General features: G+C 44.6%; 1 protein-coding gene across 5 annotated transcripts in view; it reads right to left on the bottom strand.

The window, feature by feature from the left end:
* Positions 1-1,337: 1,337 nt before the first annotated feature.
* LOC106587461 (spondin-1) overlaps positions 1,338-15,686 on the bottom strand; it is a 146,592-nt gene continuing 132,243 nt past the window's right edge. The window contains exons 8-16 of one of the 5 annotated variants that reach the window (XM_082969538.1): positions 14,682-14,904; positions 11,305-11,445; positions 10,200-10,356; positions 9,306-9,488; positions 5,867-6,034; positions 5,251-5,418; positions 4,773-4,937; positions 3,410-3,703; positions 1,338-2,557 (exon numbers count right to left, since the gene is read on the bottom strand). In XM_082969538.1, coding sequence (XP_082825664.1) covers positions 2,394-2,557; positions 3,410-3,703; positions 4,773-4,937; positions 5,251-5,418; positions 5,867-6,034; positions 9,306-9,488; positions 10,200-10,356; positions 11,305-11,445; positions 14,682-14,904 — 1,663 coding nt within the window. In that variant the 3' untranslated portion in view covers positions 1,338-2,393. Of the gene's footprint in view, positions 2,558-3,409; positions 3,704-4,772; positions 4,938-5,250; positions 5,419-5,866; positions 6,038-9,305; positions 9,489-10,199; positions 10,357-11,304; positions 11,446-14,681; positions 14,905-15,686 lie in introns of all 5 variants that reach the window. The other 4 variants (XM_014175871.3, XM_014175869.3, XM_014175873.3 and 1 more) reach the window with 4 other exon arrangements.

The raw sequence follows: 15,686 nt of genomic DNA on the forward strand, positions 1-15,686 counted from the left end.
TCTAAAAACATAAAACCCTCAACACCTCAAGGCTCAACACTAAATAGGTATCTTCTGCCACCGTCTGGTCAATGTGTGTATGTACTGCACCACCAGGAAGCTCACCCTTTTGCAGACCAGTGTTACTGTGCTGCTTTTGCAGCTCCCTACCTAGGCACTCACATATCTCTGGTTATGGGTTGAGAAAAAGGTGTCATGATAGTCAAGTATGCTGTTACAGTACTATGTATGACCAAAGTGTATTGAAATGGCACAGGCTTAGATGGGCACCTACTGGTTTACTGACTCTACCTGTCAAACATACTCTCGTAAAACTGACCATCCTACCGATCCTCGACTTCGGCGATGTCATCTACAAAATAGCCTACAACACTCTACTCAAGAAATTGGATGCAGTCTATCACAGTGCCATCAGTTTTGTCACCAAAGCCCCATATACTACCCACCACTGCGACCTGTACGCTCTCGTTGGCTGGCCCTCGATTCATACTCGTCGCCAAACCCACTGCCTCCAGGTCATCTACAAGTCTTTGCTAGGTAAAGCCCCGCCTTATCTCAGCTCACTGGTCACCATAGCAGCACCCACCCGTAGCACACGCTCCAGCAGGTATATCTCACTGGTCACCCCCAAAGCCAATTCCTCCTTTGGCCGCCTTTCCTTCCAGTTCTCTGCTGTCAATGACTGGAACGAACTACAAAAATCACTGAAGCTGGAGACTCATATCTCGCTCACTAGCTTTAAGCACCAGCTGTTAGAGTAGCTCACAGATCACTGCACCTGTACATAGCCCACCTGTAAATAGCCCATCCAACTACCTCATCCCCATACTGTATTTATTTATTTATTTATCTTGCTCCTTTGCACCCCAGTATCTCTACTTGCACATTCATCTTCTGCACATCTATCACTCCAATGTTTAATTGGTATATTGTAATTACTTCACCACCATGGCCTATTTATTGCCTTACCTCCCTTATCTTACCTCATTTGCACACACTGTATATAGACTTTTTCTACTGTATTATTGACTGTATGTTTGTTTATTCCATGTGTAACTCTGTGTTGTTGTATGTGTCGAACTGCTTTGCTTTATCTTGGCCAGGTCACAGTTGTAAATGAGAACTTGTTCTCAACTAGCTTAACTGGTTAAATAAAGGTGAAATAAAAAAATTAAAAGGAACTCACTTCTTATTAGCTTACAGTCTCCATCTAGTGGCCAAGAGTATGAAGTGCACTGGTTTATGTATGGTATGTGAACCCTGACATGAATATGGACCTCAAAGTAATATAATACATTTACCTCAATATAAATGGTATTCAAAGAAAAATAAACATCTGTATGACAACTTCTAACATTTACTTTTATTGTAAAGGTGATATATTCCAAAATATTAATATGTTAGAGGAGCAGAGAAAAAAGAGACGTAAAGACACGTAAAAAACATCTACACAAGACTTTGGTAAGACTCTTGGGTGATATTCTTATCAAAAAATCCACAGCAAAAAAACAAAAACATTTTTTTTTATCTTATAATAACAATGCACAAAATCATAGAGATTTCCATTGCGGTGTGTCTACATGAACAGTAGTACAGCTGAGTAAAAAGTCATACAGGAGATTTCTTGATCCTAGAAACATCTTTTTTTTCTTCTGAAGGATTATAAAATGCTGGAATGGCTGGGTAACTGTGCTTTAAGTTCTGGGATAATATACACTACCAAAGAGGATACTACAGGATATAGCCTAACAGTACTATCTCTTATTAAATCAATTGGTGTTTTCAACATTATCATTATTCAAGAATATTATACCACAACAAGTTTACAGTAATCTTGCAGAAGAATCCTATATGTAACAGAGCTAGTTAATTTACGAACAGAGGAAAATCAGTCAGGTTCATCAGATGCTAGGCATTATTTTGGGAAGCCAAGATCCTCTCTCGAAATGGCTGTTTGTTTTATGCTCGAGAAGAGACCAAGGGAATTCCTTCCTTCCTTCTTGTAAAATAACACATGACCTTTGACCTTGAAGGATGGGTCATTTCAGAATTTGCTAAACTCTTTCCAAACTCTGACTAGATAGAGGTGTATGCAGAACCAGTGTACCTTCCCCAATCTAGAATATTCAGATTCAGCCCTGGATTAAACCAAGAGAGATTAAGGTCCGTGCCAGTCCAAAACAGAGTGCATTGGGTCATTGAGTGACACTATGCCACCTCACTCTCCGTCCCATAACCAAGTTGCCCATAGGCACAGATCTAGGATCAGCTTACAATCCCCAAACCTAACCTGAACTGTCAGAGGGGAAAACAACTGACCTCACACCAGTGTTTATGGGCAACCTCCTCCCACTCCGTACCCATCCCATCCCGTCCCGCCCAACTTGGTCCATCTAGCAGGGGTGCACGTTACATGCTCGGATCTCCTTCCTGTCCTTGCAGCTGGGGAGCTGGGCACTCTTAAGCCTCCTCTTGGCTGTCATGAGCCGCTCCTGAATCCCCCCGCCACACAGCTTGGTACAGTCCGTCCAGCTGGACCATGGCCTCATCTTACAGCCTGACCAGAGAGAAAGAGAACGAGAGAGAAGGCATGGAGAAAGACATTTTATACATTTTCATGGAAATTTGTTCCTTGTTAAAGAATAGCAATGATCATATTGAAGATAATAACTATCAAAACTGACTGTGATTTAGTTTTCTATGAGTACATTTACATGCACACTAATAATGAAATATTAAACTGATCATGGCAGTAGATAGATTATACAATAGTCATGTAAACACATTACTCTGCTTATCTTAATCGGGGGAAAGTCAAAGAAGTACGCATACGCCGATTAAAACATCTGGTTTTCTGAGCAATTGTTTTGTTAATTATTAGGACATGTAAACACCTTAATCGGCGTGCCAGCGGTGTATTTGATCTGTGAATGTGATAGCACCAGCCGAGTGAGCCTCCCTCTTTAGAGCGAGTAAAGTGTGTTCGGAACAACTGAATGTACGTGTCTTAGAAGTAGTTTTCACAAACAAACTTTATATGTCCCAACTCAGAATCAAATGTGCTTCCCAACAATAACATGTTCGCTGTGGTAAATCTTTTACCATTGAAGATTTTCTACACATATCAGAGTGCCATCAGGTAGCCTGATTTCAGATGTGTCCATGTAAACAGAATTAATAGGGAAAATCTTCATGCCAAGCATGTAAACATTTTAATCAAACTATTATATGAATCTGACTAACCACAATAATCACATTATTGTGTGCATGTATCCACACTCTATGATTTAGCTTGCTATGATTTGTGATGACAGTGATGATGATTACATCATTGATGATTATGCAAATGATAATGACTATAATACTGCTGCTGACAATGGTTAAGGTGGTGGTAATGAGGCCTACCAACCTGGGTGTTCAGCGGTCGACGTGGTCTCCTCCCCCTGTCGACCCCCCTGTTTGCTCCTCCTCTTCTCCCTCGCCTCCTTGCGTCGTTTCTTCTCGTCGCTGTTGACCTGTCCCTGGCCACCGCCGCGGTTACACTTCCTGATCTTACACTTCTTCCTCTGTACAGTCTCGGGACACGAGTCCCCTCCGAACTGAGGCTCCAGCTTCACCATGCGTGTCCTGATCATGTGACCTTTACCACAGGATTTGTTACACTCAGACCACTCCGTCCACTCTGACACCATACAGTCTGTCGCTGTAAAGAGAGAGAGAAAGAGAGAGAAAGAGAGAGAGAGAGAGAGAGAGAGAGAGAGAGAGAGAGAGGGGGATAGAGACAGACAGACAGAGAGAGAGAGAGAGAGAGAGAGAGAGATGGAGAGGAGTGAGAGAGAGCGATGGAGAGGAGAGAGAGAGAGGGGGGATAGAGAGCGAGAGAGAGAGACAGAAGAGAGGGGGATGGGAGATAATGAAGAGGGGGACAGGGTGGAGTAAGAAAGGTGAAGAGTTAATATGGGAAGAAAGCTTGAAGATACACGTCATGACTTTGCATTAGTGTTCCTTGTTCTAAACATAACACAATATGAATCCCCTGGAAACAAATTCTCTGACTTATGTCCATAACGAGAACATTCTTACGAACTGTAAGGATGATTAGGGCTGCCCAGAATAATACGGCCAGCTTTATACCCTCACTAAGACTGAAGGAAGGCCAGTTAACAAGCTTTTTCACCGCAATACAATGACATGTCTGCCAAAGTTAAAGCTGGTTATTTCTGCCTTTTAATCCCATTCTTCACAATACAGCCCTTAAATTAGCTCCCTCATTTTCTAGGGAACAGAAGAAAGGAGAGGAGAAAGAGAGTATTTTCCTATGGTAATGTGTCTGCCAGTCTCGTACCTGACTAGAATATATATATAACCTATTAAGTCAGGCTTAAATGTGAGAGCACATGGGCACTTCTGGGTTCCAATGTTCCTTCTCATATAAACCTGCTAATACCCCACCAGGGTATTCTCATGATAACCCTATCTGGGAGAGTTTGGGCTGGAGATGAGACTATGGGCACCCCTAACGCAGATGTCAAACAGATGTGAACACACTAACAAGCCAAGTGTGTTTTAAGTGTGTTTGTGGCGTGTGTGTGCATGTGGATATGATAGAGAGTGTATTATAAGCAGACGGATGCTCGGTTGCACAATGAAGATACTAATCAGCATTATTATGAATTACACATGTGCAGTACTGTTTCAGTTGGTGTGTCCACACATGAAGAAAGTAGATTCACTCCAATGTGTGTGTGCGTGTGTGTGTGAATGTTCCTTACGACACTCTGGCAGCATGCACTTCTCCACCTGCTCCAGGTCCTCTGTACACTCTCCCAGCTCCACAGGAGACTTGAGCACGCGCTGCCTCGTCCGCATGCCCTTCCCACACGTCACACTGCAGTCACTCCAGTCAGACCAAGGAGACAGCATACAGGGGATGGTGTCTGTGCACACAGGACACACACAAAATCAGTGTCTATCTGATTTCATCTGGTTGGCATTTGTTGTGATGTGTGAGTGTTAGTGTGGGTGTACGTTTGTACAAGTGTTCATGTGTGTGTGCAGATGAGCGTGTGTGTGCATGTGTGTGTTTGTTTGTATAAGCCTGCATATGCTTATCGGGGGGGGGGGGTGTGTGTGTGTGTGTGTGTGTGTGTTTGTATAAGCCTGCATATGCTTATCTCGTGTGTGTGTGTGTGTGTGTGTGTGTGTGTGTGTGTGTGTGTGTGTGTGTGTGTGTGTGTGTGTGTTACTCACGACACTCTGGCATCATGCACTTCTCCACCTCCAGCACCTCAGCCCCACAGATGGAGCCGTCTGGGGGAGGCATCTTCACCATGCGTTCCCTTCTCTTCATGCCCAGCCCACAGGTGGCACTGCAGGAGTCCCACTCACCCCACTCTGTCACCAGACAACTGTTGAGTGCTGAAGAGAGGGGGGGAAAAGGCGGAGAGGGGGAAGAGAAGAGGAGGAGGGAATGAGAAAGGGAGAGGGAAGAGGAGGGGGGGTGGGGGAGAGGAAGAGAGGGGGAGTGGGTGTGTTCAATGGGAGAGACAGAACTTAATCCACATATGCATTACTTTGTCCTGTAATCACGCATAATTATACATCATCCTAATAGTTTGAACAGTACATTTGAATAATTTAGCAGATGCCCTTCCACTGAGAATTGATGCACACAATGAGCCTCATTTATCTACAGCATAGAAATACATAGATTTGTTTGTATGAAAAGCGCATACACAGATTAATCAAAACTTTTCCTCGGAAAATGTTTGTTTACCTGATTATAAACAAAAACGTTGGTAAATGCAGCAATGTTTGTGATAAATGACTTTGTGAACCATTGATTTCAGGGGTTAAAGCTACTCACTGCATTCCTCGTTCACAATACACTTCTCGTTCTCCTCAGTAGGCAAGGTACACACAGAGCCATCGTCAGGGAACTGCTTGACATAGCGTTCCCGGGACCGCAAGCCCATCCCACATGACATGCTGCACGGAGACCAGGTGATCCACTCTGACATCGTGCAGGTGGACCCTTCTGGGAGGTCGGGGGCAAAGTGCAGAAGGTCACAGCCAGTTATGGCATTTGAGTTGCATTCAGGATTTTAATGTCCTTACAGTGTTAGTAGCTACATCACACTTTATATAATCAACTAGTGTATGATGCATCTACATCATAGGACCTTCTGTTAGTCTCATTTATCATAATAAGACAATAGGAGACTATGAGCATCTATGTCAGCTCATGGCCATTAGAAGAGCTTGTACCAGTACACCTGTACCCACAGTGTTACCCAAGAGCTTGTACCAGTACGCCTGTACCCAAAGTGTTACCCAAGACCTTGTACCAGTACACCTGTACTCACAGTGTTACCCAAGAGCTTGTACCAGTACGCCTGTACCCACAGTGTTACCCAAGAGCTTGTACCAGTACACCTGTACCCACAGTGTTACCCAAGAGCTTGTACCAGTACACCTGTACCCACAGTGTTACCCAAGAGCTTGTACCAGTACACCTGTACCCACAGTGTTACCCAAGAGCTTGTACCAATACGCCTGTACCCACAGTGTTACCCAAGAGCTTGTACCAGTACACCTGTACCCACAGTGTTACCCAAGAGCTTATACCAGTACACCTGTACCCACAGTGTTACCCAAGAGCTTGTACCAGTACACCTGTACCCAAAGTGTTACCCAAGAGCTTGTACCAGTACGCCTGTACCCAAAGTGTTACCCAAGAGCTTGTACCAGTACACCTGTACCCACAGTGTTACCCAAGAGCTTGTACCAGTACACCTGTACCCACAGTGTTACCCAAGAGCTTGTACCAGTACACCTGTACCCACAGTGTTACCCAAGAGCTTGTACCAGTACGCCTGTACCCACAGTGTTACCCAAGAGCTTGTACCAGTACGCCTGTACCCACAGTGTTACCCAAGAGCTTGTACCAGTACACCTGTACCCAAAGTGTTACCCAAGAGCTTGTACCAGAACGCCTGTACCCAAAGTGTTACCCAAGAGCGTGTACTAGTACGCCTGTACCCAAAGTGTTACCCAAGAGCTTGTACCAGTACGTCTGTACCCAAAGTGTTACCCAAGAGCGTGTACCAATACGCCTGTTCCCAAAGTGTTACCCAAGAGCGTGTACTAGTACGCCTGTTCCCAAAGTGTTACCCAAGAGCGTGTACCAATACGCCTGTTCCCAAAGTGTTACCCAAGATCGTGTACTAGTACGCCTGTACCCAAAGTGTTACCCAGAGCTTGTCCCAGAACGCCTGTACCCACAGTGTTACCCAAGAGCTTGTACCAGTACACCTGTACCCAAAGTGTTACCCAAGAGCTTGTACCAGTACGCCTGTACCCACAGTGTTACCCAAGAGCTTGTACCAGTACACCTGTACCCAAAGTGATACCCAAGAGTGTGTACTAGTACGCCTGTACCCAAAGTGTTACCCAAGAGCTTGTACCAGAACGCCTGTACCCAAAGTGTTACCCAAGAGCGTGTACTAGTACGCCTGTACCCAAAATGTTACCCAAGAGCTTGTACCAGTACGTCTGTACCCAAAGTGTTACCCAAGAGCGTGTACCAATACGCCTGTTCTCAAAGTGTTACCCAAGAGCGTGTACTAGTATGCCTGTTCCCAAAGTGTTACCCAAGAGCGTGTACCAATACGCCTGTTCCCAAAGTGTTACCCAAGATCGTGTACTAGTACGCCTGTACCCAAAGTGTTACCCAGAGCTTGTCCCAGAACGCCTGTACCCAAAGTGTTACCCAAGAGCTTGTCCCAGAACGCCTGTACCCAAAGTGTTACCCAAGAGCGTGTACCAATACGCCTGTTCCCAAAGTGATACCCAAGATCGTGTACTAGTACGCCTTTACCCAAAGTGTTACCCAGAGCTTGTCCCAGAACGCCTGTACCCAAAGTGTTACCCAAGAGCTTGTCCCAGAACGCCTGTACCCAAAGTGTTACCCAAGAGCGTGTACCAATACGCCTGTTCCCAAAGTGTTACCCAAGATCGTGTACTAGTACGCCTGTACCCAAAGTGTTACCCAAGAGCGTGTACCAGAACACCTGAACCCAAAGTGTTACCCAAGAGCGTGTACCAGTATGCCTGTACCCACAGTGTTACCCGAGAGCTTTGAAAATGCATAAGCTGTGAACACATTTATGCAACAGACATGTTTCTCCTCATTAATAACAACCCCCTGCTGTTGTTGCATTATGTTCAGGTGGGAGGGAGGGAGGATAAGAGTCGTTCTGGGTGAGACTCACATGGATTTATATCTAAACCCTCCCTCTCCAGACTGAAAGACTCATTAAGCTCTGCTCAATAAAGAAGCTCATCATTAATAAGATGAGCAAATCATTAATGGATCATTAATAAAAAGCAAATCATGAATAAGAGCCCAGAGTAAGAGCCCACGGGGGGTGTGTGTGTGTGTGTGTGTGTGTGTGTGTGTGTGTGTGTGAGAGCCCATGCATACACACACTGATGCATACACACACACCCACCCACCCACCCACCCACCCACCCACACACACACACACACACACACACACACACACACACACACACACACACACACACACACACACACACACACACACACACACACACACCTATTTTATTATTCATTAGTCTTTCACTGCAAGCAGCAAAGACGTGACACCGCTGTGTGTATTCTCATAACTTGTTATGTGTCTTTTAATAAAGCCTTAGTATCCACTGTGGCCTCCCAGCAGCTTTAGCCCATTACACATTTTATAGGCTTGTCTCAGAAACACAGTGTCCCTCTCACCTCTATGCTGCTACAACTTTATTGGCTGAGCTACAAACGAGCTGGGGGCTTTATCGATGACCCAACACCAATAAAGACCCGCAGTAAACCAGATTTTATCTTTCCCTGTTTTCTTTGCAAACCAGATTTTACCTTTCCCTGTCTTCTTTGCAATAACCTATGAAATGCTAACAAAGATGACGTCCACACTAATAAAGCTCCAAGAGCTTTATAAAGGGACTTGGTGGTCGGATGTTGAAGTTTGTTTTTAGATACACCAAGACAGCAACAAGAAATACACATTTCCAGATTCTATCCTAGATTGTATTTTAGTATATCTGTTCATGTCAATATACATTTGTGTAACGGGGGTGGTTCGGTGAACCACGTTCACTTGCGTTAGCTCCCTGAGCTAATATATCGGCTTTAGCTCAGGAGGCTAACACAGTCTTGTAAATCTCAGGTTAACCTTTGTTCGAAACCCCGCCATGTCTCATGAGCTGCCTAGTACATCCAACATACTGACCCTCGTCGCTGCAGCCGGGCCCCATGCAGGGCTCAAAGTCCTGGGTGTGAGGACAGGGTACACTGAGGTCCAACTGGGCCTTCAGCATCCTCTGTCTCATCCTCTTGCCCTTGTCACAGGTGGCTGAGCTGCAGGCTGACCAGGGAGACCAGTTGGAGTAGATACACGTCTCTGGAGTGTCGTCTGAAGGGAGGGAAAGTGGGAACGAGAGAGAGCAAGACAGAGAGAGGGAGGGAGGGGGGAGAAAGGGTGGCAGAGGAGGGGAGGGTTTAGAGGAAGAGAGAGGGGTAGAGAGAGAGAGAGAGAGAGAGAGAGAGAGAGAGAGAGAGAGAGAGAGAGGAGAAAGACATTCATCAAATGAAGGGCATAAACACAAACGTTCAAAGTCATAACTAGTTATGTTTTTCCTCATGTGGGTGTTGAGTGCCTAAGCCCCTCCTCACTAAGTAATGTGCTATTGAAACACTGATCTGACTCAAACCAAATCAAACACGTATGTCCCTGGGACATGTTAAGGACCGAAAATTCACTTGGAAGAATCTCAACTGCAGCAGTATTGATTTATTGAAAATGCCACTACTGATCAAATCTGCTTATGATTCCATCTGTGCAGCTTTCCCATGAGAGAGAGAGAAATAAAAGGCAACATGGAGGACGATTATGCTGAGCTGGGTTAACTAATTCTACTGTTTCTCAAGCTCTGGTTCTAATCTCCCACGCCTGGAGATGGGAAGAGGGAGAAAGAGAGAGAGAGAGAGAGAAAGAGGGAGAGAGAGAGAGAGACATGCCTTTCTCCTCTCTCTTGCTTATCGCTCCTCTATTACAACCTTTGTTGGCAGAGTTGGGGAGATACAGGGACACAGAGGGGAGAGAGAGATAAAGAGAGACACAGACCTTCCTCTTTCTCCTCCTGGGCGATATCAGCCACAATGTCGTCCACGTTATCAGGCACGATGTTGCACTGCTCTCCCTGCGGACAGAGAAACACAGGCCTGCGTTGTGGAATACATACCACTCTGTTGTGATAAGATCCTCCGTTTGCCTCTGGCGGCTATCAGACAGAGAAGGGGGTAAACAGGGAGGTCAGCTGATGCATCCTCTCACCTTTGCTGGAGCTCACAGATACACACACGTTGTCGCTATCTAGCTAGCGTATTTAGTTATCTGTCTTTCTAGCGAACGAGGAGGTGATATGGGGACATGCTGATAATGGCATTCAGCTGTCATAACAACAGAGGTCCGCTTAGGGCAAGTGACAAACGATCAGAGTGATAGGGTGTGTGTGTGGGGCTGGGGGCATTGCTGTGTGTGTGCGATTGTGCGTGCGTGCACGTGTGTGCTTGTACCTGCATGCTTCAGTGTGTGAGGATCAATAGATTGACAAAGGCTATAATAGAGTAGATGGAGAGATTCCAGTTGAGTCTACCAGGCTGGATGCTGTGTAAATGCTATAGTCCACTGACATTTACATCACTGTTCAACACCTGTTCTCTTCAAACTGCACCTATACAACTAACATCTATATCTACAGCTGTATTGACCCACAACATCTACAGTTAGACACTGGAACAATGCAGAGGGAGTTAAAATAAAGTTACTTTCTTCTCAGACTGAAAATATCTCTCTTCCTCTCAGTGTTTGAAGATTTGAAGTTGACATTTCTAGTTCAATACACCAATATGTTCCATTGTGCTGTTTACCTTCTCATTTCAAATCGTATACCGAAACAACGTTATGAACACAGCCACATAATCAAACGTTTGTAACCGCTTCGAGATCTTAGAGCCAACCTCAAACATTCCTTGACGCGCATGAAATCAGGTTGTGTTGGTGACAGCTGGAGGGAAAGAACAAGAGGAGTGAGTAGAGTGTGAGACAGACAGAGGATGGAAATAGGAAGTGAAGTGAGCAAAGAAAGAGGATCGAGGCAACAAAAGTGGGAGAGATTTAGCAGCAAAAGGAACGGAAAGAGTGGAGAGAGATGAATGGATGGACAGACCTTTCGGGCGATGCGCTCCACTACTACCCTGGCCACGGGGGTGATGGCGCCCCCCTCAGGGTCGTAGAAGGGGCTCTGGGGGTGGTCCAGGCTAGTCAGGGGCCGGATCTTCTCCTGAGGGACTGTGGGCTTGTTGGGAGACTGGAGGTCAGAACACACACACACACATGAAGAGTCAACATAGATACATGACTGTGCTTTTCATGTCAATATGTGTTCCATTGTAGTATTGAGGAACAGTGTCATGATATAAGTGATAAAATATGTATTTGCAGATAACCTTGAAAGGTTGCAATAGGTCTCTTCATGTGCAATATGGAGGTATGCAACACATCTATAATATAGTCTTGTCCCAGCACAAATAACATATGGCCTCCTAAGACTGGCAAACCTAGATTATACTAGTCACAAAGCCACATCCACTAAAACAACATGAATCCATAGATCTGGGTCAGGGACACTGTGGGTTATGGGGTTATGTGGTGAAACTGTTGTCATTAGTCTGCAACAAACGTCTGCTAGCAGGGGGCTAACACAGCAAACACAGCCACAGGGCTTCTGAAGGCACAACACTGGAAAACAAGCCATCCACTAGTCTGAACATAAAGGGTTGACATGTAACTTCGTAAAGTGCTGTTGTGTTATGGTGATCAAAATCTTTCACACCTGTGAACTTCTGATATGTTATGTGTCAGGCATAACCCTCCATTACAATGTACAGAATGTGGTTGCTACATCACTACATACATCCTACTGTTTCACACCAGTGGAGAGCAGAGTCACACAGTGAGCGAGAACACCACAGGAGGTTACCAGGAGCTGTTTTAACAACTCCAAACGTCAACTTCAGGCTTCCTGAAACAACAGAGACCACTAAAATATATAGACACCGTTCAATAATAAAACACTCTACAACCTCATTTCATAACTCTTGACCGGTTCTTGCACAACTTGTTGCTGAGGCTCCAGACATTTGTTATGAGTAAGGTCATTGGTGGGGCGATGCCAAATCAAACAGGGGAGTAACAGTTCAACAGGTTTGTCTGTGAACTCCCAGGGATCAGCCAAAGGTCTGTCTGTGATCTCACACAGCACAGTCATAGACTCTCCTCAACCAGTCTGCCCATACGGAAAAAATGTAATATTGACATATATACAGAGTGTACAAAACATTAGGAATACCTGCTCTTCCATGACAGACTGACCAGGTGAATCTAGGTGAAAGCTATAGTACCTCATTGATGTCACTTAAATCCACTTCAATCAGTGTAGATGAAGGGGAGGAAACAAGTTAAAGAAGGATTTTTAAGCGTTGAGACAATTGAGACATGGATTGTGTCATGAGTTGGCCTGTGGGTAAGGTTTATGACCCCCATAAATGCCTTTCTCCCTTCCCCTCTCTCTGACCCTACTGAAGGACTTTTGAATAGCCTTTGTTAAATATAGAGAGTCTGGGAACATCAAACAAGTTGGGGGAAAGGAACCATATTTTGGTAATAGAACCAGTTGGAAATATGCGTTGGTACTTAATGAGTATGGATGTCAGTTCGGTTGTCATCTGAGACATTATGACTGATGACAGGACGACATAAACTGTATCTGGGAAAGTCTACACATTCTAGTTATCAGATTCACATGGAATTGTTGTGCAATTTAAATCTTTGATATTAAAACTCTTTGTTAGGAGTTTAAATGTAATTTTAGCTTCCAAACGAGAGAATTGGGTTTTCATAAGGAAAGAGCCCTGACCAATCAGTGGCCGGCCCCTGTGAAGAGACAGGGGTTATAAACGATGAAACACACCCTTCTCCCCTCGTCACTATATAAGTCAGTGACAAAAACGTAATCAGTCTGTTCCGGGTACGTGAGGTCTGCAGCCTCTGCGTTAAAAGGACTCACATGTCAAGTACAGAACTAAGCCAACCTCGGCGTGAGCTTTGGTTGCGAATGGTATGAACTTTGAACCCTTATTCACTACAGAAGTGATACTTCCTAGCCGTTGAGTTAGCAGCGGCCGCTGTAGACGTGGGCTAGGAAAGGACGGACGATGGATCCAATCTAACACACAACGAAGATACTACAACGTATCCAATTTACCAGCAGTGACATTCTTCCGAGGACAGGAAGATCTCTGTTGGCCAACACGGCCAGCATCTATGACCAACCTACCGAAGCGCAGCTCAGAGTAAATATTTATTGCATTTTCCTTTTCCAAATGGGCGGTAATTTAGAATGCATAAGATTCTGTATTTACGATAGCAAAGCTGTTTCTGTGTTCCTCAGTCTTCCCGCTCTTTCATTCAAGCCCAACCCCCTTTCTTTGTGTAACAAGCCGCCATGCCGGTTTAGCCCACTAGGGCACATTTTCCTATCATTTCCTTGTAACCATATCTGTTTGTTTATGTATTTCTGTGAATTATTTAGTTTAGTAAATAAATGATTTTAAGACAATTGATGTATGGATGACTCATAGTGAAGACTGGGTTCGTGCAGATAACCAACAATTTACGACGTTTAAATGAGACTAACGTGAGGTAAACTAACACATCATTAATGAGGAGACGAATCGATCAGATATTATAATATCTGAAAGTTATATTAGGAAAATTATAACTTTGTAATCTGAATATTTTCCTTGGTGCCCCGACCTTCTAGTTAATTACAGTTACACAATTAATCAGTTTAATCGCATAATAATAATTACAGAGAGTTATTTGATAAACATGTCTTCAGTTTAATGATGCCAAATACACGACAATTGTGTATGTGTACCATTCAGAAGGTGAATGGGCAAGACAAAAGATTTAAGTGCCTTTGAACGGGGCATGGGAGTAGGTGCCAGGCACTTGTAGAGTCCATGCCCCGATGAATTGATGCAGTTCTGAGGGCAAAAGGGGGTGCAACTCAATATTAGAAAGGTGTTCCTAATGTTTTATACACTCAGTGTATTGCAATATTATTTGTGACAATATCTTAATATTATTTTTGTGTTAGTCGGCTGTACATGCACCAAAATCCCAGTATTTCTCCATCATAGCTTGTTCTCCATCTTCTTTTTAAATACTGAACTAATTTGTTTTCAGTACTTTTATTTCCATGACTGATCAAAAGTCGTTTTCTCATGGCTCTCTCTTGTCCCTCTGCAGCAGACATATTTTTGGAACATCGCATTGCAGTATCGAATAGTAATACATATAGATTCATGAGAATCGCAATTGATATCGTATCGTGATAATATGGTATCGTGGGGTCCCTGGGAACTCCCAGCCCTATAAGAACGTGTGATTTTATACAGTAGGTGGTGTGAGTGATGTGTGATGTCTGGGGCTTGTGAATATTAGAGCGTGTAGTTGTGACATTTTGAGGGGTTAATTGACCTCATAGGTGACCCCGTTGTCGGTGCCTGCATCCCAGGGGATCATATCTTGGACAACCCTCTGGGCCCAACCACACTCCTTGGTGCAGAGGTCCTCTGCAGACAGCCCCACGTTCCAGTCAGGGCTGGGCCCCAGCATGGTGAGGAAGGACATCAGGTGTCGAGTACGGTCCACTGAGAACTCAGCCGACGGGGCAGCACGACTGGAGGACAGAGAGAAGGGACTATTTTGAAGAAAGTCACAATTGCAATAATTGTGATATGTGATGTTTTACCTACCTTTAGTTGATCAATGCACTGATTGCAAGTCACTCTGGATAAGGGTGCCTGTTAAATGACTAAATATGAAAAGTAGAAGAGAGAAAAGAGAGAGTAGACAGCGAGAGAAAGAGGAAGAGAGAGAAAGAGAGAGAGAGAGAGAGAGAGAAAGAGAGAGGAAGAGAGCGAGAGAGAGAACAGAAATACTGACTGAAGTCCCTAAACAGCATGAAAAAGAGAAAGAGGGATAGCAAGGAAAGGGAGATGAAGAACGAGGAAAGGATGAGAGCAGGGGTACTTAAGTCGACAGAGATGTAGAGAAGTTTCTTTGCTGCCTCAGGCATGCCCTGCGCATCCAGCTCACCCCCTACAACAGTTCAACACAGAGCTGCCAGCCAGAGGTAAAGAGTAATATCCACCCCTAAATACTTTACTGGTGGCAGAGAGCCATGAATATATATATATATGTGTGTCTGTGTGTGTGTGTGTGTGTGTGTGTGTGTGTGTGTGTGTGTGTGTGTGTGTGTGTGTGTGTGTGTGTGCAACAGATAATGCTGTGATGAGCGATCACACACACACCCAAAGAGAAGTGTGCGCTAGTTCACAGACAGTCACAAGCACAATAATGCACATGGCAGCACAAATGTCTGTTCAGAAATACTTTTTCCTAGTACCAAACCACCGCATTTCTAATGAACGTTTATCAGGGGTTGATGGATACCTCCCACCCTCCTACACCCTATCCCTC

This window comes from Salmo salar, chromosome 26 (assembly GCF_965601325.2).
Source record: "Salmo salar chromosome 26, fSalSal1, whole genome shotgun sequence".
Taxonomy (NCBI): Eukaryota; Metazoa; Chordata; class Actinopteri; order Salmoniformes; family Salmonidae; genus Salmo; species Salmo salar.